Source organism: Gossypium hirsutum, chromosome A07 (genome assembly GCF_007990345.1).
Source record: "Gossypium hirsutum isolate 1008001.06 chromosome A07, Gossypium_hirsutum_v2.1, whole genome shotgun sequence".
NCBI classification, from domain to species: Eukaryota; Viridiplantae; Streptophyta; class Magnoliopsida; order Malvales; family Malvaceae; genus Gossypium; species Gossypium hirsutum.
Window position 1 is genome coordinate 2,320,592 of NC_053430.1, and position 26,777 is coordinate 2,347,368.

The 26,777-nt window shown below is 33.0% G+C and overlaps 1 protein-coding gene and 1 long non-coding RNA gene across 6 annotated transcripts; one reads left to right on the forward strand and one right to left on the reverse strand.

Annotated features, from left to right (window-relative positions):
- Window positions 1-3,289: 3,289 nt before the first annotated feature.
- Window positions 3,290-8,420, reverse strand: LOC107929882 (protein BIG GRAIN 1-like B). Its single transcript, XM_041117147.1, has 2 exons — window positions 7,892-8,420; window positions 3,290-4,248 (listed from the first exon to the last, which is right to left on the reverse strand). Exons 1-2 carry the CDS (start codon window positions 8,167-8,169, stop codon window positions 3,339-3,341), a joined length of 1,188 nt encoding a protein of 395 aa, XP_040973081.1. The 5' UTR covers window positions 8,170-8,420; the 3' UTR covers window positions 3,290-3,338.
- A 605-nt stretch (window positions 8,421-9,025) lies between these two features.
- Window positions 9,026-13,940, forward strand: LOC107929966 (uncharacterized). Of its 5 annotated transcripts, none has more exons than XR_001692925.2 (5): window positions 9,026-9,309; window positions 9,517-9,929; window positions 10,012-10,354; window positions 10,478-10,580; window positions 13,428-13,816. It is a non-coding gene; the product is annotated as an uncharacterized lncRNA (long non-coding RNA). The 5 variants fall into 5 exon arrangements; XR_001692927.2 differs by having other exon boundaries at window positions 9,030-9,309; window positions 10,478-10,570; window positions 13,428-13,940; XR_001692926.2 differs by lacking the exon at window positions 13,428-13,816 and adding an exon at window positions 12,628-13,269 and having other exon boundaries at window positions 9,030-9,309; window positions 10,478-10,570.
- The last annotated feature ends 12,837 nt before the right edge of the window (window positions 13,941-26,777 follow it).

Sequence of the window (26,777 nt, forward strand, 5' to 3'; positions counted from 1 at the left end):
AGATCATTGTATAGTAGTAGCATAATTTATACTTGTCAAAAGACTACTTATTTTTGTAAATGTTTAATCGTATCATATTATAGTTCCTCTCATATTTTAAAAAAGATAATTAATTTATGTGATTTAAAATTTTAATATGTAATAATTTCATACTTGTTCTTTTATTGGAATTTTAAAAATAGAAAACTTCAGATATTTTTATATTAATTATAGTATTAGATATTATTATATATTTAATTTTTATATAATATAAATTATATAATATATACAATGAAATAAAATAATACATTATAATATTAAAAAAAGAGGTGATTATTAAAGGCCAAACTGTCTTATATTTTAAATAAATTTAATTTTTTTATTTAACTCTATTTTTTAGTTTAATAATTTTATCCAAACCTTCTTAAACATGAAACTGAACTTCAAGCTTAGATAATAACCTCGCCTTTTTAACTGGCGTGTAATTGGATTGTTTTTTTTTTTTCATTTTAGGTTGAGTTGATCTAATTAGAATTTCAAAAGTAAAGTTAAAATGATTTATATGTTTCCATTTATTTATTTATTTGGATTTTAAATATAATTTAGACGACATTTCTTGTCATCTAACGTGTGGAATTTTTTCTTTTTGTTGGCAGATAATTTTTTAAATTTAAGTAAAATATATTTTAATGTTATCTAAATAGTAAAATGAGTCAAGAAGTAGGTCTAGACTCCCATCCATTATTTTTACGTTATATATTTTAATGTTATCTAAATAGTAAAAATATAAATTTTTATCCTTTCAGTGATTTACAAGGTAAGTGTGTAGGGTTTGACTCCCATCCATTATTTTTACGTTCATTTTCATCCAATACAATTTTAATCATCATTTAAAAATGATGATGACAATTAGTGTATTGAGAAGTAAGAGATTGAAAAAGCATTGGATATGATCCCAAACCAGGTGTCTAAGGAAGAATCTTTTGGTCAAATTCCAATTTAAGGCCATAATCTTTTTTCTCTTTTTGATTTGATCCATTATTTCAACTCCTTTAATTCCCAATTCCGACTTCTTATTTTTATTTCTTTTTCTTTTTGGTTACTTTCTATCTTCCATTTGAATTAAATATATATTTATCCTTTCGTGTGCTTTACAGGGTAGGTGTGCAAGGAAAAATCTTTTGATCAATTTGCAATCTAAGGTTGTAAACTTTTTTTCTCTTTTATCTTTAATTCCCAATTCTCACTTTTTTTATTCTTTTGTGCATCAATATTGTTGGAGTTACATTTCTATTTTTTATAGTTTAATTATATTGTGTGGATTCAATTAAAAGTGACAAAAATACTCTCTTCTGTTACTGATGGGAATGACAAGGTTGGGCAACCGCTAAATCCAAAAAGGAGTGTGTTAGGATGACAAAGAAAGTCTCTTACTAGAGGAAGATCTCCCTAGTGAAGGGGCATGGCTATTGATTGACTGAAAGAAGGTAGGACATCATCCAATGATATGTTATTGAATAGTATTAAGGGAGATACAAAGAGGATCAAATGGAGGTTGATGACATTTCTATGATAAAGTTCTATAATGCTCCTAACCCAAATTGACTACAGTTTCAATTAGGCAATGTTATAATCGATGAAGGGAGATATCTTTAGTAACCTTATTGGTAAAACAATGATTTTTTTCCAATTAGAGTGATTTTGCTATCTAATAAACCTTCGACCTATAAGCAATAACTACAAACTCAAGCTCAATTACATAAATCTTCCTTAACCTTAGAAGGTAAGTCTATGGTACTGATACCCTTAGGGAAGGTATCAATACATTCTAGCTTGAGATATCAATACCAAAAGCATGGGTATCGGTATTAAGCTCCTTTTTTATTTTCTTTTTTTCAATTTTGACGATTGGCTTGTGAGGTATCTATACTTGGGTACAATGTATCGATACATGTCTCCCTTGATTCATTATTTTAGGTTAAATGTTTGTAGGTATCGGTACCCCTAATTTGGGTATTGATACCTAAGTGTAGTACATCCTAAGTTAAGGATTCTATGGTTTCTTTACTTGCAAGAAACTCATACCAATGACTTGGAAAGTCTTTAACCTACCTTTAAGGCCTCTAACACTTACCTAACTATCAAATGGGAAAAATTATTCAACTAAATGCATATTTGATCATAGCATACAAGATCTCACCACCATACCATGCATATACTATGACCTCAAGCCTAGGTTTCCAAGTATCAAAAGACATACATCCATAGTCCCAAGCTTTATATTCATACATTATATATAAGACATCATGGCACAAGCATAATACTGTGGTCAAATAAATACAATACTACTAGATAAACTACCATGTACATGTCATTTACTCAAGCCTAACAAAACATTGACAACTACATTACACAAGCAATGTGACTTATAAAACGAAGCAACTTTTTATGGTCCACTTCTCAAATCTACACTTCAACCTTCATGCCTAATCAAACAATGCACCCGCTGAGCTTTTCTCTAATCAATGGTATTCAAATAATTTTTAATAGTGCTCCATAATTCAATTCAATATGACAGGCGTTGCTTATGAACGTAATGTAAATCAAGATGTTACTTAGAGTTTAACCCTCATTTTCTTCAAAAAGAAAACATGAATACTTTTTGCTTATATTAAAGGGTTTATTCCTCGCAATCCAAAGAGAAGATTTTGATTCTTTTGAATCTTTTGAACGTTGTATAAGGTGTCACAAAAATGGGGTTATATATATTATTAAAAGACTCACATGCAAGAGGTAGATGCTTGAGTGGGAGGGATAGTTTGTAGATAAGTAAGCCAAAAGAGTACCCTTTTTGCCTTGGTAATAGAGAAGGGCGTGGGGAGAATGGATGCAATGTTTCAAGTAAGAGGGTCCAACTGCAATTCCTCATAATGAAAAAGAAACCAAAAGCTCCCCTCTCTCTCCCTCTCATTTTGCTTGCCATTAAGATTTACAATCTTTCTTTTTACTTGTTCAGTCAATTCCCACTGTGTTATAATATTAAAGAAAGTTCCCATTGTGTCAGTATCTCTTCAGTTCAGATCATGATCAAAAAATGAAACCATTCCTCAGTTCTTACTTTTCAGAAGAAAAAAAAACCCAAACTTCCATGGTTCCCTTTTTACTTTTTCCCCCCTTCGAGTTCCATTTTCACATTTTAGCTTAACTTACTAGCATTGCCATATTTCATTTCACTTAAATGCCAAATCAAATGGGTTAATCCTATTTACACCAAAGTTTGCCATAAAGATTTGAGTAATTGAGAAGGAAATTAAAGCTGAAAATGTTGGTCTTCACTATATATCTTGTTTGAAAGTTAATTACATTATGAAGCCATTAGCAATGGCTCGATTTGTTTCAACATGAGTAGTTTCATACACTGGTAACTCTTCTTTATACCTATCATTTCCCATGAGAACAAGGTGATCCAACTCGAACAAATCCGAACTCGACTCACTACCTGCATCATCATCATCATCATCATCATCATCATCATCATCATCATCATCATAATGACTGTTTTTCTTCTGATTTTGATGATATTCTCTTATAATCTCCCTAGCCATTTCTTCCACTCGCTTACTCTTCTCCATTACTTGAAACTTCACCTCCGACGACGATTTCCCGATTTTCCACGCCGTCGGAACCGAAACCGGCAGCAACCTCGACTTTTGTTGTTCGTATACACGTTTTTGTCCACACGGTCTGCTATCTTCGTCGACGATGACGCTCACCGGACAAAACCTGACTGTTCTTTTCACCCCATTGCGGGATTTTTCTCGCGTGTTCTTGCTTAGACATGATCTCGAAAAAGATGAAGCTGACGAACAAACCTGGCTTGACTTCAATTTTCTCTCATCGTATTCGTCATCACCATCACCATCATCATCATCTGGATTCTTGGTTTTCTTTGAATTTGTAAACAGAGAGTTGATGAAACTGGCGAGACGGGCACCAGGTGAAATGGGTTGTTTCACCTTCTTTAAATTACCATAGATTTTCATGGCTCTCGATTTCGACCTTTCATCAAGTTTCTCCGGAGGAGCCGACACGCTGGTCCTGACAGGTTTAGGCTTTGGTAGTGATGGTGGAGGAACGAAACATGGAGCTTTTGTCTTTGAACCATACAAAGATTCAGTGTCGGATGATGAAAAAAACCCACCGGAACTGGAATCCGATGAGCTAGAACTTGAGCTAAACAAACTCACATGATGATGATGATGATGTGATTTCTGTTGCGGAAGCGACGATAATATTAATAACAATATTATCAGAAATATTTAGATAATTATAATGCCAACAATTATACTAAGAAAATTCCCAGTTAAATTGGAGGGGTCACAAATGGTCCCGCTTAAAACCCAACAACTAGACAGAACTCACTTAGATATTTATAGCAATAATAACTAAATAAATATAACCAACATAAAGCTATTAAATATAAGCAAACAAATAAGAAATAAAATACCAGAGATTTAACGAGGTTCGGCCAATTTAGCTTACGTCCTCGGACACTACCAAATCAATATTTCTTCTAGAAATATTACAAAGGAGAAGATTTTGGGATGATACAACCAAAGGGGGAGGGGTTCTATATATAACAAACCAAACCCCCTCCATTTCTATCTTTTCCTAATGTGGGATATTGCCAATATTCAACAAATCTCCACCTTGGCGATATTCCACATCTTCGAACATCTTCTCATAACACAAACTTCAATAGTGTCTTCAATTTTGCAACCAATCGCCTTCTTCCCTTTTGGTAGTTGTGCCAGCTTCCACATCTTGTTTTTCTCTAGAGATTGCATTTCCTCTTCCATTGCACCTAACCATCTATTATTCTCTAAACTCTGAATGGCTTCGGTGTAAGTGGATGGAATATTATCAACAACTGGAAGTGCATAAGCTACCATGTCAGTGAAACGAGCAGGTTTCTGAATTTCTCGTCTCTGCCTTCTGACTGCAATTGGCTCTGATTGCTGTTGAGGTTCTTGGGTAGAAACCTCTTCCTCATCTGACTCTGCATCTGCCAATGAAGAATCACTAGTGGTACCTTTTGCTGGAATTACCACACTCTGCTCAAACTCCACCTGCTGCGGAGTACACTCCACCTGCTGCGAAGTACTACTCACTCCTTCTGGATTTACCTTATTCAACATGGCAGATTCATGAAAGGTAACATCCCTACTGATTATCGTCTTCTTTGCCTCTAGACACCACAAACGATATCCCTTAACACCAGCATTGAAGCCCATGAATAGAGCCTTCTTTGCTCTTGGATCTAACTTTGATTCTTTCACATGATAATATGCAATAGAACCAAAAATGCGCAAGGTGTCATAATCAGTAGCAGGTTTTCCATACCATTTCTCCAAAGGAGTCTTGCCATTTATAGCAGATGATGGCAAATGATTGATGAGATGTTGAGCGTACGTCACAGCCTCAGTCCAAAACTTTCTATCTAATCCAGCATTAGATAACATACATCGAACTTTCTCCACAAGCGTTCGATTCATACGCTCTGCCACCCCATTCTGTTGCGGTGTTCCACCTACGGTGAAGTGCCTTACTATGCCACAATCTTGGCATATCTTCAGGAAAGGATCGCTTTTATATTCTCCACCGTTGTCTGATCGGAGAACCTTAATCTTCCTTCCTGTCTGATTTTCAACTTTAGTTTTCCACTTAAGGAAAACTTCAAGCACCTCATCTTTGTTCTTCATAGGAAACACCCAAACTCGTCTGGAAAAATCATCAATAAAGGTGACAAAATAACGTCTTCCTCCAAGTGATGGAGTCTTGGACGGTCCCCATACATCAGAATGCACATAATCCAGAATACCTTTAGTATTGTGAATCCCAGTGCCAAATTTCACCCTTCGTTGTTTTCCCAGAACACAATGCTCGCAAAATTCAAGTTTGCAAGTCTTTGTACCTTTCAATAATCCTTGCTTGGTTAGAGTTTGCAAGGATTTTTCACCAGCATGGCCCAAACGCATATGCCACAGCTGTGTTGCCTCAGCGTCCTTCTTGGTACTCGTAATTGCTGCTGCTGTTGTCCCGACCACTGTACTACCTTGGTAGTAATACAGATTGTTCTTTCTTATGCCTTTCAACATCACCAATGCTCCTGAAGTTGCTTTAAGAACTCCATCTCGTATTGTCACAACTAGGCCTTTAGATTCTAACGACCCCAAAGAGATGAGATTCTTCTTCAACTTTGGGACATATCGTACATCCCGCAAAATTCTAGTAGATCCATCATGACTCCTCAGTTTAATTGAACCTATCCCGGCTATTTTACATGTGTTATCATTACCCATGTAAACAACCCCTCCATCTAGTTTTTGAAATTCAAAAAACCATTCCCAAATGGGACACATATGATAGGAACAACCAGAATCCATGATCCACTCATCTGCATGTGATGTTGAAGATGTCATACTAAGAGAAAAGTCTGACTCTGCTTCACTATTGCATTCTGCAACATTTGCATCTTGCGGAGTCTTCCCTTTTTTCTTCAATTTTGGACAATCTTTCTTCCAATGTCCTTTTTCTTTGCAAAAGGAACATTCATCTTTGGCAACAGCTCGACCTTTGGACTTTCTACTCTTCCCCTTAGACTGACTTTGCTGACGACCTCTTGTTACCAATGCTTCCACTGCTGCTTCACCTGAACCTTTCAACTTATCCTTTCGGCGTAGTTCATAGCTATACAATGCAGCAGTTACTTCATTGAAAGTTACTTCCGATTTTCCATGAAGTAGAGTAGTTTCAAGGTACTCAAACTCCTCAGGAAGCGATCCCAACAACATTAACGCCAAGTCTTCGTCTTCAAAAGTCACATCCAAATTCAACAAATCAGCCACCAGCTGATTAAAATTGGTAATGTGCTCGTTCATCGTGGTACCAGGAACATAATTGAAACGAAACAGTCATTTCTTCATATGCAACTTATTTTGACTGTTCTTCTTCAAGAATTTCTCCTCCAATGCTTTCCACAATTTACTTGCAGAAGTCTCTTTACTAAATGTATACTTCTGCTCTCTGGAAAGACATGATCGAATTGTACCACATGCCAATCGGTTGATGGTCTTCCATTCTTTATCATCAACCCCTTCTGGTTTTTCTTCCTCAATGGCAATATCTAGACCCTGTTGAAAGAGGGCATCTAGAAGCTCACTTTGCCACATGCCAAAATGACCTGTTCCATCAAAAATTTCCACTACAAATCTCGTATTTGCAGTTCCAATCCTCGGCAAAATGTACGAAGTGGAAGTTGTTGATATGGATGGTTTTTCTTCTGTCATTTTTGCCATAGCTTCTACTTAATAGCCACCAAATGCAGAATACCCACAAGCTTTAGGAAATGTTTCTGATGTGTAAGATCAGACTAAGCTGCAAACACAGAGCATACTACAAAACCTTGGCTCGGATACCAATTGTTGCGGAAGCGACGATAATATTAATAACAATATTATCAGAAATATTTAGATAATTATAATGCCAACAATTATACTAAGAAAATTCCCAGTTAAATTGGAGGGGTCACAAATGGTCCCGCTTAAAACCCAACAACTAGACAGAACTCACTTAGATATTTATAGCAATAATAACTAAATAAATATAACCAACATAAAGCTATTAAATATAAGCAAACAAATAAGAAATAAAATACCAGAGATTTAACGAGGTTCGGCCAATTTAGCTTACGTCCTCGGACACTACCAAATCAATATTTCTTCTAGAAATATTACAAAGGAGAAGATTTTGGGATGATACAACCAAAGGGGGAGGGGTTCTATATATAACAAACCAAACCCCCTCCATTTCTATCTTTTCCTAATGTGGGATATTGCCAATATTCAACAATTTCTTTTTGAAATCTTTGAGACCCTGTTTTTTCCCTGCGATTTTCTTCTCGGAAACCTTGTTTTCCATCCATTTCTCGATCAAACAATCTCGTTGGGGATCCCAAATCTCTTGTTTTTTGCTATTGAATTTCAAGCCTTGATTTTTGGTGTCGCTAATACCATCATTATCATCGATCGAACGACAGATTTGATCGAGTAAAGAAGAAGAGAAAGATGGGTTATCTCTCTTATGCCTGTATCTTTCTTCTCTCATCAGTGTTTTCTCCACTCTAAACATGTTTTTTTCTTTTTTTTTGTTTTGGTTCTGTAAAGAAGGGTTCAAAAAGCTGAAAAATTGGTGAGAAGAAACAGAGGGTCAGTGTTGGTGTTTTCGAAACAAGGACAGGCTTTGGTTTGGTTTTGTTGGAAACATGAAACAGAGAGTAATTGATGCTGTGTCTGAAGAACAATATAGCGAGAGAGAAAGAGAGAGTAATGAAAGCAAATTTGCAGGCCTTTGAAGGTGAAGATGAAGGGGGAAGGGGAATAGAAGCTTGGCAATATATAAAGGGATGTCAATGGGGGCAATCATGCCAGATTGTCTTCTCTCTACGTGGCATTCTTCTTGGGTCCTTTTCGATTGGATCGTTTCGGTTCAGTTCTAGTATTTTTTTTATATTTGATTCGATTTTAATTCAATTTAAATTTGTAGTAAAATAACATTTTACCTCAAGTTTAATATAAAACACAATTATCTTTATTTTTTTATAATTGGGGAAAGAAATAGTATTATTTAGGATCGAATCCAACTCTCGTACTAATAATATAATATTTTTGTCATTCGGTCAAAAAGTTATTAGCATGTTTGGAAGGTATACTTACCTTTTAGATTCGAAAAAAAAATTATAAATCCCCTCTTAAATATATTTGCTAAGTTAGTGTTTAGAATATCACATTGTAAAAAGTTTAATTTAATATTTTTTTTGAATGGCTCGACTGGATTAAAAAAATAAAAACAGAATACAAAAATCTGTTTGTTGAGTTGGGTTGACACCAACACTACAATCCTAAAAAGAAAATAAAAGAACCAGGCCTTAATTAGAACGGCCCAAAACCAGACTTAATAATAAAGTAAATAAAAGCAAAAAAGGACACTTAACTCAAAAACCAGTCGTCAGAAACAGCTGGTAACCATTACTTTCTATCGATTCTTGTAACCAATAGAGACTTTTCACATCACCGACCTAGCTGTTACTCTGTCGCAAATCATTTCCAATCTTTTACTTTTCTGCTACACTATCAGAGAGGCAACTCTTCAGCATTTTCTTTTGAAAAATCCTTGAACTCATACATAGACGCTGCAAGCCTTTCACTTTGCGATTCTCAAACCCTCCTTCTCCATTGCGATCAGCACGGAACTTGGGATGTCTCTTTCCAGGTATTGACCTTCACCCCTCTTTAATGCTTCCTTGGCTATGAAATGGGCAAAATAGTTTCCTGTCTTTGGAATAAAACGAAATCGAAGATCTTGAAAATGGTTTTTCGTACTCTGAATATCTCTTATGATTGCCCCGATCATCGATTTGTCTTGTTTTGCACTCTGACATTTTATAATCACCGATCTTGAATCTCCTACTACTTCAAGAACCTGTAAACCCATGTCGATCCCTTGCTTGAAAACCTGCATGTGCTTCTGCTGCAAACGGAGACGCCACATCGGAATGAAGCACAGACTTGGATGCCAAAATGTTGCCCACCACATCTCGTACTACTAGCCCTGACACCGAACAGAAAGATTGTTGATCAAAAGCCGCATCAAAGTAAATAGCCACGGATATCCTCTAGTCATGATATTCGGGTCTCCTGCCTTCTTCCAAGATAAGCTCTTTTTCCTCTACTCCCTTTAACTCTGAGATAAAACTGAAGATTTGCTTTGATATGTCTCTGCTTGTTGTGATTTTCCTTTCATATATTAACTTGTTTCGATTTGTCCAGATTAACCACAACCCGTAGCAGAAGAGCCGACACTGCTCCTTTGTACCTTGACTAAACACCCAAGTAAGCCACTCCCATACATTTTGAGAATCATTATTGAGCATCTATACAGAATTTAAACATCTCCATACTTCTATCGATGTAGGGCACTGTTGGAAAATGTGGCTGATGTTCTCCCCATTTTGCTGACACCTCGGACATAGATCTTCAACAGTAACTCTTTTCAGCTTGAGATTCGAAAAATTGGGAATAAAATCCCAAGAAATCTTCCACACTGTAATTTTTATTTTCGATGGCATGTTCATGGTCCACAGTTTCCTGTAAAAAGCTTTAGTATCGGCCTGTATATGATTACTAATATTAGGAGTAGATAGGCACTTCTCACTGAGAAGTTACCTAATGGTTCTCCCCTCCAAACTTGAAAATCGTCGAGGGCTGACTTTGCCAAGGGGATCCGCATAATCCTTCTAGCAATATTCTCTTGAAAGGTATTAGCAATTAATTCAGTCTTCCATCTTCTATTTTCACCATCAATTAAGTCTGAAACTAACACTATATTTTCGTTGTTGTTTATATTTTGTATTCTATCTTCATTGCTACCCGGTACTTAGAGATCTGACCAAAGCAAGATACTATCCACCTTGCCAACTCTCCAACATAAGCCCTTTTCTAGCAATCATTTAGCTGACCAGATGCTCTTCCAGGTAAGTGAAGGTGAGTTCCCTAAACGAGCTTTTAAAAAACTTGACTGCGCATAATATTTAGCTTTCAAAATGTGGGCTAACAAAGAATTGAGATAATTAACAAGACGCCAACCCTGTTTAGCTAGTAATGCGATATTAAAATTATCAAGTTTTCTGAAGCCGAGACCTCCATCTTCTTTTAACGAACACAAATCCTTCCATGCACACCAGTGTATACCCTTTCTATCTTTATTTTTCCTCCACCAAAATTTCGTAATTATGCCCTCCAAATCGGCACATAACGACTTAGGAAGCAAGAAATATGCCATTGAGTAAGTAGGAATAGACTGTAGAACCGCTTTGATAAAAACTTCTTTGCCACCTTGAGAAAGATGTTTTATGCTTTAATTATCAATCCGTTAATGTAGTCTATCTTTCAAATTTTGAAAAGACGCTTTTTTATTTCTACCCACTAAATTAGGTAGACCTAGATACCCTTTCAGATCAGTTGAACTGCGTACTCCGAGCACTCTAGTTACTACTCTTTTGATCTCCTCCTGCGTATTCGTGCTGAAAAAATAGTTGATTTTGAATAATTGATATTTTGCCCTGAGCACTTTTCATATTCATGTAAAATTTGCTTTAATGATCTTGCGTGTGACAGCCCTAAAGTGACCCTAGTCGGAAAGCGGTTTCGGGACCGCTAAACTGAGTCACCAAATTATTTAAATATGATATTTATTGTCTAAAATATGTGAATATGAATGTGTGAAAGTTTAAAGTTTTGATTTAGTTAATTGCATGTGAATTTAGTTAATAGGACTTATGTGTAACACTTTTGAAATGTGATAGGTTAATCTATAAGGATCTATTAGTGCTTGTAATTAAAAGGGTGGACTTGCATGTCAACCCCCCCAATTAGTAGTGGCCGGCCATTAGCATGAGGGTGGACAAAATGTTATGGCTAAAACATGTCATAAACATGTTGGGTTAATGCTTTATGTTAGGAATAATAAAATAAAGAACATGGGCAATAAAATATTAGTGTTAGTAGGAGGAGAAACAAAAAAAAATGTGTGGTTCTCTCATTTTGCCGTAACTAGAAGAAAAAAAGGGGCTTTATTCTTTGGTTCTTCTTGGCCGAATTGAAGAAAGGAAGAAGAGAGGTTTCGGTCACCTTGAGCTTAAGGGGATGTTAGTATGTTGTGTTAGATTCTCAAATTTTAAACTCGTTTCTAGTTAATTAGCTAATTTCTTAAACAACCCATGGCAAAATTTCGAAAGGTTGGTAATGGCTTGAGCATTCGGTTTTAGTTATTAAAGGATGAGATTGGGTTATAATCTTTATGTTTTATGAAGAATTGTTGAAGAGAAGGGTTTAAGTAGTCAAATTATAAATTTTAATGCTCATGAGTACAATGGCCAAACATAGATTTGTCTAAAGAATTGAACAAATGTCGTGTGAGTGATTGAAATGAATGAGTTGGAGGTTGGATCATGTTAAGATTCGGCCTTGTACATAAACATTAAGAGTTTGATGTTTTTGTGATTTTTGGAAGGTAAATAAGGTTATACACAAGATAAATACTAAGATTTTGGTTGACTTGTTTTTAGTGAGGTTCGGCCAAGGACCTTATGTGCAAGTTTATTCGGTTTAAGTAGAGTAAACGTGACGGGTAGATATGAAGTAATGTGTATAATTGTTCGGCTGCTAAGCAAGGAAATAATTGTTGGTAACATAGTATCTATGCACTTAGGAATATATATATGGTATTTTAAGTATAATTGTTCATCGATTAGGTTGGTTAATAGTTCAAGTAAGGATTACTATATTTGATTTGTACATGAATTGAGGCAATAGGTTCGGCAATTAGCTTAAGACATACGGGTAATATCATACGTCCGATCATAGTTAAACATTCGATAATTGTGATTCTTTGGCTACAATGTTTGAATATCGCCATGGGGAGAATATATGATCGGTTGCCTAATATTAGTTCGAAATGAATCTAAATAAATAGATATTTGTATATAGTAAAGTTGGATAAGTAATTGAATAAATTTATTTGTTTATTAAGCTCAAGAGCTTAGAGGATCAAAGTTGGATAAGGGAAAGGAAAAAGCGATCGAATAGCTGTCGAAATCGTTCGACCACATTCGAGGTAAGTTTTTGAGTAATGGATCTTAGATTATGATTCGATTAGATCATGTTTTAAGTAAATTAAAATCATGCTCTTTGTATGTAACTATTGAGCCGAAAATGATAATGCTTAATAAGTGATTTGTGTTTGAATTCTAGTTATGAAAATGAAATATAGATGTGTCATGATTTATTGATGTGTATGGATATTTGGATGATAACCGGGCTAAGTCCCGAAGGCATTTGTGCTAGTGACTATATACGGGCTAAGTTCCGAAGGCATTTGTGCGAGTTACTATAACCGGGCTAAGTCCCGAAGGCATTTGTGCGAGTAACTATAACCGGGCTAGTCCCGAAGGCATTTGAACAAGTAGCTATATCCAGCTAAATTTTGAAGGTACTTGGTTGGGAATGAGCGATCTTGTTGTAATAATTTCAACTAATACGCATGTAAAATCCTAACGATGAGGTACGTTTCGTATATGCATTTGAGTAGTGATTCCGTTTAAATATTATTTGCTCAGTCGATTAATGAGCTTTCGGCCTTTGGTTAAGTTGATCCCTTATGTATGAATATAAGGGTTGGAAATGTGAAGTAGGATTGATTTTTGAAAATGTGTATATGAGATTATCCGTTTAGTTATATGAATGCTATATTTCAATTGTGCCTAATTTCATTGCTCAAAACTTACTAAACATTAAATGCTTATTCCGTTTCTTTGATTATTTGTTTTATAGATTTTGGTTCGTCAGTTATCGGACTCGGGATTGTCGAAGTCGAAGCCTACACTATCAAAGCCCTTTTGGTACACTTTTGGTTGAACTCTGAAAATGGCATGTATAGGACTACCCTTTTTGTTGTTGGTCATGTACTCTTTGGTTTTGTATAAATTTGGATAGCCATGCGAAAATGGCTTATATACACTTTGAGCATAGCATTATAATCGTTTTGTATGTTGTTCATTAAGAGGTATGGAAATGTTTGGTAACGATTAGCCATTGGGAATGGTTAATTACGATTATTTTGATGCTATGTATGACAAACTCTAGTTGATTCATGGAAAACCATGAAATTGGTAAAGTTTACCTTAAAAACATATGCTGACAGCAGTAGTGGTGTGGATTTGAAAAAAAAATCACTAAAAATAGTAGGAATGGAATTAAATAGTGAATAAATTATGTAATTGAACCTTGATGAATCTATTTTCATAGGAAAGTAATGAAACGATCATATGAACAGTATTTTATGAGATTTTAAAGTTTTCGTGAAACAGGGCTAGAGCATTTTCTAGATTCCCTGTTCGGACTTAGGAAATTCATAATAAATTAACCAGAGATAGTTAGAAGTCATGCCATATATGTATAGACTCCTTTTCGAGTCTAGTTTCTTTAGAAACAAACGGCATAAGTATTGAAACCCTGTACAGGGAGATATCCAAGTCGTAATGCATGAAGGTCAGAATAGTCGAATCCTGTAACAGGGGAGACTTTAACTAATAAACTATACTAATTGGCCTGACCAAAAATTTTAGAAAAAAATTTATAGATGGATATACGAGTCTAGTTTCAGGAAAAATTTACGAAACTGGTTTTCGAGTTTTGGAACTCAAGATATAATTTTTAAGGTGACAGCGACGCAGTTAGCCAGTTTGTCTGAAAATTTTTAAAATGGACCGAGAAAATAAATGAATTAAGTCTGTTAGCACCTCGTGTTCGACCCCGGTAACGGTCTCGGGTATGGGGTGTTACATTGCGCCTCTTTCAGTAGCTTCCCAAATAAAATGCAGTCGTCAGCAAACAGTAGATGAGAAATCTGCGGACCACTCCTACTTGCCTTGACTCCTCTAATAAGATTTCTTTGCATTGCCAGCTTCATAAGACTTGATAAACCCTCTCCACAAAACAAAAATAGATAAGGGCTTAGAGGGTCTCCTTGGCGTAGTCCTCTTGATGGGAAAAAATTTTCACCGATATAACTATTTAATCCCACCGAGTATGATATTGTTTTGACACATTTCATTAGCGAAGCAACCCAATCTGAATCAAATCCCAGTTTTTTCATTACCTCTTTCAAAAAGGACCACTCAACCCTATCATACGCTTTGCTCATATTAAGTTTCACCGCCAGAAACCCCTTTCTTTCCCGCCCTCTTATACTTTAAAGTATGGCGAAGCTCATAGGTTAGTAACACATTATCAGAAATTAATATCTCGGGTACAAAAGCACTTTGCGCCAAATTAATACATTTATCCATCACAGTTTATAGACGGTTAGCAATAGCTTTAGCCATTACTTTATAAAGCACATTGCACAAACTGATTGGCCTAAATTGAGAAATATTCGAGGGGTTTGATATTTTCGTTATTAGCACAATATTAGTTTTGTTGATAGAGCTAACGTTCATACCTCTATTCAGTTGGCTAAGGCAAAAAGATGTAATATCTGCACCAATAATTGGCCAACATTTTTGGTAAAATAATGCTGGAAAACTATCTTCTCCTGGGGCTTTTGTAGGGCCCATTTCTGCTAAAGCCTTGCGGATCTCCTCTTCTATATATCTCGCTTTAAGCTTAAAATTATCCTCGTCAGAAATGCAACGATCAATTCCTGATAAAATATAATCATAATTACCCCTTCTACCTGCTGAGAATAATTGTTGAAAATATAATCTGGCTATCCTTTCCATGCTTTCTAAATCGTCCCTTTCCCTCCCATCCTCATACTGCATTTTCTGAATAAAACTCATATGCCTTCTCTGTGTTGCCTGTTTGTGGAAGAAAGTTGCATTCTTATCCCCCAATTTTAACCAATTCACTCGTGCCCTTTGTTCCCAATATTGCTTGTCTTTTTCAATCTCCAAATTAAGATGAATTTTTGTATTGATGAACTTCTCCAATATTTCATCATTTCTCTCAGATTCCATTAGTTTAGCCAGTTTGGCATTTAACTCCTCCTTCTTTCCGTTTCTGCTATTTCGAATCTGGTCAGCCCATCTCTTGAGACTTGCTTTAACTCTATCTAGTTTATTTAATAAATCACCTTCAGACATCTCCCAGATATTTCTAACTTCAGTAAAAAAAGATTCCTCTAAAACCCACCATGCTTCAAATTTGAAATGATTTTGAGTGCACTGCATAACATCTCTTTTCGTGGTAATGAGTAGTGGACAATGGTCTGAGAAAGAGTGAGGAAGATGCTGGACATGAAAATTAGGGAACAAAGAAAACCAATTTGTATTTGCTACTCCTCGATCCAAACATTCTTGGATATTCGTTTCTGGTAAGTTTCCTCTCTCCCAAGTAAACCAATTTCCAGTGAATCCCAAATCTATCAAATTGCAATCCTCCAACACTGTACGAAAAGCTTTCATTATCCCCTCCTCTCGTGGCATACCTCATTTCTTTTCAAAACCATACATTATTTCATTAAAATCTCCACACCACCCATGGGATCTCTCCATCATTGCTTAATTGCCACAAAAGGTTCCATGCTTCATCTCTACCTTCTGAATAAGGAGATCCATAAAAACCCGTAAACCTCTATTTGATTCTTTCGCCTTCGTCTTCTATTATCACATCAATGTCTTTTCGAGAAACTTTGCAGCCTAACGTTACTGTCCCCCCTCCAAGCCAAACCTAATCCACCTCTAGATCCATTTGAATCAACTTCAATACCATTAAAAAAACTACAACTTCTTTGAGCTCGTTCCATTTGACACCTACTGAGTTTTGTCTCCATAAAGAAAATCATTTGGGGATTATATAACTTCAGCGAGTGCCGAAGTCTACGAATTGTCTGTGGATTCCTCAAGCCACGGACATTCGCCGATATTAAGTGATTAATTTCCCCACCTCTTCTATTTCTTACCGCCAAGGTATTAAACTCTTCCTTAGCCGACAAATCTTCAACCTCCCCCTACCTCTCTTTTTTCCTTCCTCCCCTATTAACACGTCATCTTCAAGATCATGTTCCATTAAAGTATGGATTTGACCAGCACTTGAATTTCCCCCTCATTTCCATGCGGTAGATAATCTTCCTTCCAAATTAACACCCAGTATTGGATCTAGCTTTCCTTTATGTCCTAGAATTTGTCTTCCCACCCTGTTGTCACCCCATTCTCCCTCTCCTTCTTCTCGGAGCCAAACACTAGTCATCGTTAGAGCTCTACGAGATTGTGTTCGTAATGATAAGTCCCATCCCATCTCAACAAATTCCACCCCTAAAGCCATTTTTGCTTTACAAAAAGAATCACTATGACTTAATCGACCACAGTAAAAGCAAAACAATGATAATCTCTCATATTTGAATCTCACAAATGAATAGCTCCCGTAAAACATAATATGTTTCTTCCTTTTCAAAGGATGTCGTACATCAATTTGGACTCTAACTCTCATAGAATTCTTGTTTTCCTTCCCTAGATTAGAGCCATCATATTCCATGTAAGTACCTATAAAGTTTCTCAATTGTATTGCCAGATTTTCAAAAAAAAAAACCCCACAGGAACAACATAAATTTATACCCAGAAAGGGGCATAAATTTCTGGGTATAAATTCATGGAACTTTGGATGGGTCCTCCCCCCATTGCAGTTTATGCAACAACAATAAATGATTATTAAATGTCCATGGTGACCCTTTTATAACCCTCTCCATATCCATAACGTGATAAAATTGAAACAGATACTTTTTTTCCCCCAGATCTCGGACTTGATCCCCTCTTACTAGGTGCCATAAATTCGCCATGGTACTCTTCATTGCTGGAAAGTGTATAATGTTAGCCGTTAAAAAACAGCTCACTAATTGATAAGCCCCCACTTCCTTTTCTAGATTCGGTTCGATTTACACTTGAAGAATTGCTTCATCTTCTTCATTGATAGTGAGACCAGCGAATTCTGATTCCATAATGTTGATCGAAATTCAACTGTGTGTATTAATTTGGTAAAAGAATAAAGAAAAATTGTCGAATTATTACTGCCGTCAGGCAAACAAAAGACCTAAAAAACAAAACCCTAAACCTGCCAGAGAGAGCAGACAGAGACGTGCTAGTAAAGCAGACTTAATCCACTTATTTTTAAAATTAAGTTTAATTTAATATTTAAGTTTTTAATATTGCTGTCAAAAAATACTTTTGAGAGATAAAATATTTATTTTAGACATGATGTTAATAAAGTAACAAGTAAGCATTTAAATAATATTTGAATTAGTTAATATTATGATATTTTAATAAGAATATAGAAAATAATTTATTATAATTTGTTGTTAATGTTTTAATATATGAAAAATAAATTTTAAATATTTTTTAAGTAATTAAGTAGAGAAGGGAAAGTATCATGCGTTAGAGTGTAATGTAGCTATCAAAAGTGCTTTTAAGAGAGAAAAATTAAAAATTTTAACTTTTCATCTAGAGAAAAGTGCTTTTGAAAAACCAAAAATTTCTTTCAAACCTTGCTTGTTTAGCATTCTTTTTGTTTCAAAAGTATTTTTTTTATGTTAAGAGTGTTTCTAAAAAGCATTACTAAACATAGTCCTAGTAATTGGATTTGTGTGTAATTATTTGTAATTACACAATGATGACATGTTTGGGAAACCATTATAATTAGTAGGTCATACTGAATCGGGTGTAATTGAAGCATTTCAATTACTCTTTTCAATTCTTAGGGGGTGAGAATTGAAGTAACTACGCACATAATTACACTCATGTCTACTCTTAAAAAAAATATTTTTACTCAAGTAAAAATTATAAAAATTATATTATAAGTATGAGCATCAATGAGTGTTTGGAATTGTTATGACAAACAAAAATTTATATTATAATCCTAAAAAAATTATATTATAAAAATAATTTATGTACTTTATAAAATTATAACAAAAAATATTATATTATTTAAATCCTAATTTTTTTTTTGAAGCTATTGCATATTATAAAAGTGTTATGATATATTTATTTGTAAAAATTTATGGCTATGTAGTATGGACATGACTCATTTATATATCCATGCTATATATCATAAAAACAATATGCTTATTCATAAAAAAATGTTATAAAAAGTGTTATGAAAGTAATTGGACAATTTATAAGACTTTATTTATAAATGTTATATATTATAAATTTCTTATTATTATTGACTTAATTTACATATTATAAAAAGGGATATAATTAGCATAAGTCTTGCTCCAAATTAAGTTTATATAAGTTTTTATAGTTAAAACTATAAACTATTTGGATTATAAACTGAAATATTATTGGGTAGGTGCTAATTATGCAAATACAAAAAGTTTTATTGTACCATATTGTGGGGTATGACTAGACCTGATTATGGACCGGGCCACTCGGCATAATGATAAAAAAACTTTAATATTTACACATTTTTACATTTTTTAAAATAATTTCAATTTCGAATTTTATTAACAATAAATCCTTGTGCCCATATTTTATTAAGAAAATATTTTATTGTGAGTTCAAGTATTTACACAATCTATGTATTATAATTAAAAGGGTAATTAGTTTGGATATTATCAAATTGATTAATTTAATTATTCTACATTTGATATTGGTTCGGAAGTCACTTAACTTATTTTTTTTTATCTCAACCATCATTTTAACTTAGAATTTTTATTTTAAATTAATAGTGTGCTTAGATAATAATCTTTTTATTAACATTTTTATCTGCTTTCTTGATTTAAATTATTAATCCTATAATATGAAAATAATAATAATTTTCTATTTTAGTTATAGCAATAAAAAACTTCTAAATATATTTTTTAAAAAGGTGAATTCATTAATTCATTTAATGAATGATAATGTACAATTCAGGAGAAAAAAATAACAAATATTCGTCGTAGATGGGGAATGACAAGCTCCATTAACACAATAAAGGTTTTAGCCTCAGCATCAATAGAATATTATGACATGTTAATAATTGGCTTTGTTACAACTCAAACACGACATATCTGGAGTGATTGCAAGCACTTAACACGATCAGGAAATTAGTCCTGGATGGTCCAAAACGGTGAGCAAAAATCGACAAAAGAATCGAGCATTCACTAAACTATATAGGACGACAACAAAACCATCCCTAAAATTAATTGTAAAACTAAGATTACATGCATAAGCAAGACTAAAAACCATGCTACAAGAGCAAATAAAAACTTCTAAAATCAAAGATTTATTAAACAATGGAAAAACAAATAAAAAAAACATATAAAACTTAAGACAACACAGGTCCAAAAAGACTCATGAGATCATTTATTATTCTGAAATATTCTCAAAAGAGAAACAGATTAAGAAGCTAACAAAGAGTCACCCACTTTCCAAGAAAAAACTACCGGTGGAGTTTTAGTAAACGACAAATTGCAAACTAAAAAAGAAAGAAGACACGTAGAATAAATAAAAAGAAGAAAGAGAAAAAGAAAAAGCAGGCGATAATTAGCTTAGAAACACTACCACTAAGTAAAACAAAAGATTAGAAACAAAGTAGAAAAGTTTTTAGGATTTAATACTTCTAAATATTTTACGTGCCCTTCTATAATGCTTATTTTATCCACACTCCACCGTCACAATGAATTATTATTATTATTATTTAGATTTTGTAATGTAGCTAACCCAACATAAAAATATTCAAAGAGACGTAAATCAATTTATTCTTAAAAATAGTGATAAAAAAACAAATCTGCTACTCACCTCCCAAAAATATTAATTAATAATTAATCAAAAGAAGGAAGGAAGTTTCAATGTTGGTAGGGTTTTTTAAAAATGCACATTGAGTTGGCAATATTGATTAATCAATTATTGATTCAAAGCAACCCTAACCCTAACACCACACGAACTGGAATGTTATATTTAAATTATGCATACCCATCTTTTTTTTGTCCCAAAAAGTTATTTCAGCTTTTTATTTTTTTAATTTTAAAATTTATATTTTTTTTCAAATCATCTAAAACTTTACAAAAAAAAATTATTTTTTTAATTTCAAAGATATGACATATATTAGGATGACACATCATCATTTAATTAATTTTCTAAATTTTTAAAAATATTTAAATTATTTACTAAAATTAAAAATCATTAAAATAATATATTTAAATTAAAAAAATGATTGGTTTTCTCTCTTGTTTTGATTTGGGGGGTTTGTATAATTTATTTCTCATATGGTTTGTTGTCTTTGAAGAATTATTTTTGTGCACATTGTTTTGTAATTAAGTGAATTAACATTTATGGAAAATTTATAAACTTCCATTATGTATATGCATTATTTTGTAGGTTGGACTCCCTTCATTAATATTCTAAAGCACCTTTAATTATTATTTATAAGTAGCAATTAATGGGGTGAGCTAATCATTGATACAATGATAAATTATTTACATTATTTGAATTTTTATTAACATTGTATCATTTATTTAAACTTAAACATAATATGTATAGCTTTTTGAAAATTTGAGATTTTTGCATTTAATTTGAAAGCACCAATCAAATCACTTTTAAGCCACAAAATTTAGAATCAATGTGATTTAAGGTGACAATCCACATGGGAGCTACATTTTAGATTATGTCCAAATACATTTGTAATTAGAGAACAAATCACATGTATTTGTTGACAATTTATGATGTCTATTTCTATCTACAATTAAAAGATTGTATATATCATCAAAATGGACAATTTTGATATAATTGGTACATTTATGTACACAAAAAGTATTTAAATTTATTTATAAATTTTAAAACGTTTTAATTGAGTTTTTAAAGTATTCACATCAGATTTGTCTGTTAATCTATTCGTTAATTTAGGCGTAAACTATCAATTTGGATATAATGCAAAGCACATCTAAAAATACGTGGATCAAATTGTGAACATGTGTGTACCTGCCACATAGATAGTTTGGATTTTATGTGTTAAAAAAAAAGCAATGGTAATAAAATTTAAGATGCCTATTTCTTTTGGGTTTTCTTAGCATGTTTGGTTCAATCTGTCTATGTAATAAGTACACATGTTTACAATTTGATTCATGTGTTTTAAAAAATTCCATGTCCAATTTGAACGAGTATTTAACACCTAAACTAATGACTAAATTGATGGAAGAACTACAAAATGATGACTTGATTAGAACATTTTGAAGTTTGGAACCAATTTAAAATCTTGATAATAATTTGAGGATATCTAGTGAAATCAACCATACTATGAATTACTGATGTAGCCCATACCTCACTTACACCAATGCAATGCAGTCAAAATAGGGGTCTGAATAAGAATATGCCAAAATGACATGGAATGACCCAGCTCTTGAAATTTGCTGTAATCATCTACCAAAGTGTCTCCTACTTCACCAAAAAGGACATTGAATTATTGTTTTTTTCCCGACATGATTTGATGATTTAAACCATTTCAGTCCGATCATGTTGTAATTAAGTCACATTATTTTGATTACATATCAAAGACGAAGTTGTGTTTCTTTCTCTCTTCTTTCTTTGGGCCACATGTATTCGGCTAATCCAAAACTAAAAATCATTTATATCATGTCAATATATATACATTTACTATCTTAGTGAGTATTCTAGTGTTTTTCAAACAAGTTAAATCAAATATATTTAAATTTATTCGGGTTTGAAATAAATTTAACTACGAAAATAAATCAAAGTTTATGTTCCGAAATATTCTTCGATATTCAAATTAAAAAGTTACAATTAATTTGAAGCTTAAACTAATTTGATATATCTTAAGTATAGGTGGAATTATGTCAACAAATTGAATTAAATGTGATAACGTAAAATACATATATATTTAAGTCTTACAAATATTTGGGTCAAATTTGGTTTTAGTCCCTATATTATATTTAAATTTTGGAATTAATCCTTGTAATAATCTACATCAATCGACCAATGAATTTTTTTTCAGTCGACGCTGTGAGTGATTTTGACTAGGGAATACTTGTAGCAATAGTAAGGCAACCAAATTGTGCTAAGTTAAAGTAAATGGACTATATCACAAGTTTAGTATAATGCAGGGACAAAAACCACGATTTGACCTAAATATTTGAATACTAATATATTGTTTCTTTGAATGAAAGTGTCACCCAAGATGTTTTTTTTTTCAAAAATATTATATTTATACACTGATAATATACACTGATAATATATAATTCAATACAAAATTTTTAAAACTAAATTTAATATTTATTTTCTATGTTATCATCTTATTTATTAATAATGCAAAAAGTTAGATATTGTGTTAGAGTTTTCGTCACAATCGACCCGTTATCCAATTAAGATCAATTCGATCTCTTCTTTGTTTCAGTAAACATATAGTTCGCCAAACCATATAATTCGCATTGTAATATAAGCGAACCCATACAAGGGAGACATGTGTTGACCCTAGCATGAAATACGTGTTAATTTGCATGGTAACCTATTTAATCTTAGTACGTCAAATCAAGAGACCATACCTTATAAATAAAGAAATTGATCTCCATGAGAAACGCGATCACGAAAACACTTCAATATACTGTAATCAAATTAAATATATTTAAGGTGAAGTTTGGATTTCATAATTTTCATTTGAGAGCTCATTACAAATGTATTTGCTGTAAGCATGCAAGAATGATACAACAACTCCCACAGTTCTCATCCAATCACTGTGGATGTATAATTAATGAAAGTGACTTTTCATGAATGATTAGATTAGGTTAATATATGATCAATTGAATCCATGAAATCCCAACAGCGACGAACCATACGTGGACGAAATTCACAACGAGGCTATATGGAAAATTCACATGCAATGATGATGCAAAGTTCAGTTAACCTAGTTAGCAGACATGGATTTCTAGTTGGTTTCTCCAAAAAACAACAAAACTTCGAGAGAACATTTAGTGTATAATGCTTGAAAACGATGGGATAGCTACAAGATTAAAGCAGGGGGGGGTTATTGAACAAAGGGTTTGTCCGGTTAATCCCTATCAAGATCACATGTAACTTCATGTTTCTGGTTACTTTGTTCATGAATATATACATATATATGGACCATAACCGTTTATGTGAGCCCTTTCGGTTGGGAAAAAAGGGGGAATGATGTAGAAAAGTATATGATATATATAGTCTCTTCAAAAGGTTTCAAATAGCTTTCAATCATTTGTAGATAAGATCGAAGTTAGAATTTTATTTTGTTAGGGGAGTCGAGATAAAATTATAAATTGTTAAGGCTAAAGCTAAAAAAGCCTACTAATAAGTATTGGTGCAATGATAAGGCACATTATACTTTTAAGGAAATGACTCGGATTCAAACATTGGAGATGACATTATTGGACAGGAAAATCGTGTACATTAAAAGGATTAATCAAATATAGAAACTTATTACTAACAAGTGATTAGAATAAGTAGAAGTGGACATCTTTATCAGACATTTGGATCAAGTTCAAATCTCAGAGTCATCATTGTTGAGAGAGCTTCACTTGAATACCACCCCAACTCAAATAGGACTAGTTATATACCGTAAAACAGATAAAGATCCTTATGTTTATACCCAAAAAAGTAAAACACTTACTCAATGCAAACAAACTAGTTGAAGGACTCATTTAGTAGTTTAGCCAAATATTAAGTGCAATCTTTTCCATTGGCAATAACAGTTTAAACCTCTTTTTAAATAAGGTACAACTCAAAGAGTGGCTTCCACCGGCAAGTAGACAGCGATGGAGGCGTATTTTCAACATCCGATGCCATTAAAGCATGTCGAGTCGAGAGATTAAACTATGCTACTATGGTAGGGCCATGGGCCATGACTCGGTGGTAATAATAAAGGTTTTGAAGTAGGCATATATATGTGCATGACACCCGGTGCGGCATTGCACCCAAGGCCCAAGGCTTGAGAACATTGGTCCCATCCCCATCCCCATCCCCATCCCCATCTTCAACCAACTTTCCCTACTATCCATGGCCTTCATAATTGTAAATCCATTAAGTCTCCATCTTTTCAATATCATATATAGCTTTAATTCCACTAAATATTTTAATTGAATTTTTCAATTTGTACAAGTTTAACTATTAGTTTAAGTGTTAAATATCAGTTTAGAATTGGTATGGAACATTTTTAACATATGAGTCAATTTGTAAATACATGTGTACATATCATATGAATAATTTGGATCTAAACCCTTAAAAATTGATGTCAATAAAATTTATAATAGTTTTTTTTTCTTTTTCAGCACGTCTTGTCTAAATAATTTATATGATAGGTAAACACATCTTTATACTATGAATAACGTATTTTTAATATTTTCAAATCATATTTAAGTTAACATCTAACACCCAAACTAATGACTGTGCTGATAGAATTGTCTAATTGATATTCTCTCATTATATGTTCTGGTTTTATAATGTTCAAATCATTTTTATATTAGCATTTGTCTAATTATATGTTGAACCTTATTTATATGCTCCAAATTTGTAAAATATATTCCCAAGTAAGTGAACATTGAATTTTTATTAAAATAATATTATTTAATTATATATTGTTCAAGTAAAGCTCTTATAAAATTTTCCTATAAATAGAAACTATGAGATGAGCTAAAGACACTCGAGTTATTCATATTTTGAGTGTAATTTCTCTGTCAAAAATAGTAGAAATTTAATTATAGAATAAATTCTATTTTCTTTAAAAGTTTAAAGTTTTTGGTTTCCTATAGAGAATTAATTCTTTCATTGAAACTTTATTAAAGTTTTTAGTCTATGTGATTGGTTCATGAAGTGGGAGCTCACATTCTAAGCAAACTGGGGTTCGAGGATAGTGGAGAATATCGTCAAATGAAAAGCCAAGAAACGACCTAGATCCTCTCACTTAAAATTATTTGTTGGAGTGGTATATAAAACAAATAGTGTCATGTTGTGATAAAGTACATGTGGACTGTCACGTGAGTTGCGATGTCAGCATAGTTAAAAAATTAAACTTGACACCTATGGGTGTCGAACTCCACTAAATATATTTATTAGAGTTAGGTTTACGACAAATGGAGAAAAATCAAATACATTTATTAGGGTTTGGTTTATTTGGTGTTATTTATCTATTGTTTTCAACTCAATAATTTATATATATTTTTTATATTTTGATAAATTTAGAAAAAAAATACGAAAGAGAATTATGGGATTTAAACCTAAAACAACGTACTCTTTATTAGGGATTGCAATAAAGCAGGTTAGGAATAAACGTTGTTAAATCCACCATATCGCTACATAGTTGGTATATTGCTCCATCACTCATCCTACTCCATTATAAATGCATAATATTGAAAACTATTACTATCTCTATAAATGTAGATGCATTCATCTCTACCCTACTCTGTTTTAATTTAATATTTTTAAACTTTTTACATGCACGATTTAAACATAATTCTTCAAACAAATATTTGCATATAAAATGTAATGATTTTTTAAAACACATTATTACAATTGTACTCTTTGAATAACTGTATGCAAAGATAAATGGTAATTTCATATAAAAGCAGGATGAGAAAAATATTTATCATAATTCTTATATACCCACTGTATAAAAATATGTTTATATCAATTATTTATTTATTTATCTCATTAATGTGAATCTAGTATTCTTAATTTTCGTCTTTCACGACGTGGACTGAATTTTATTTTTCTTTTAAATGTGGGGTCCAGTCCACTGCGATAAGGACCAGCTAAGCCTTTGAGGTTGAATGGGGCCAATTATAAACGAAAGGTGTGGTGTCACGCGCTATTATGTGGGCCCTAGAAAATGGCCACGTGGAAGGGATAGATGAGAATGTGGGGACCATTTCCTAATCACGTGATTGTGTTTCTCCCGACATCTGAGATTGCCTCTGACACGTACTCTTTTAAAGAAATTTAAGTAGTTTAGTTAGATTCTCAACCAACTATACGATGCCACGTATAAAAATTCTCTCACAGGCATTCAACTTTGAGGCCGAATTCACACTTCATACCAATTAAACCATACAATGTGAATTTTTAAATCAAATAAATAATGGATTCAATTAAATTATTGATTCAATCCATTGTATCAACTTAAATTATTCTGAGTTTAACTCAATAAATCATAAAAGAAAACATTTAATAT

What these genes read in the sequence shown, in the direction of transcription:
- LOC107929882 (XM_041117147.1), bottom strand. Translation starts at nt 8,169, where the DNA reads ATGTTTAGAGTGGAGAAAACACTGATGAGAGAAGAAAGATACAGGCAT. An exon ending in CTCAAAGATTTCAAAAAGAA is followed by an intron (nt 4,249 to 7,891) that starts ATTGTTGAATAT and finishes TCCGCAACAGAA; the next exon opens with ATCACATCATCATCATCATC.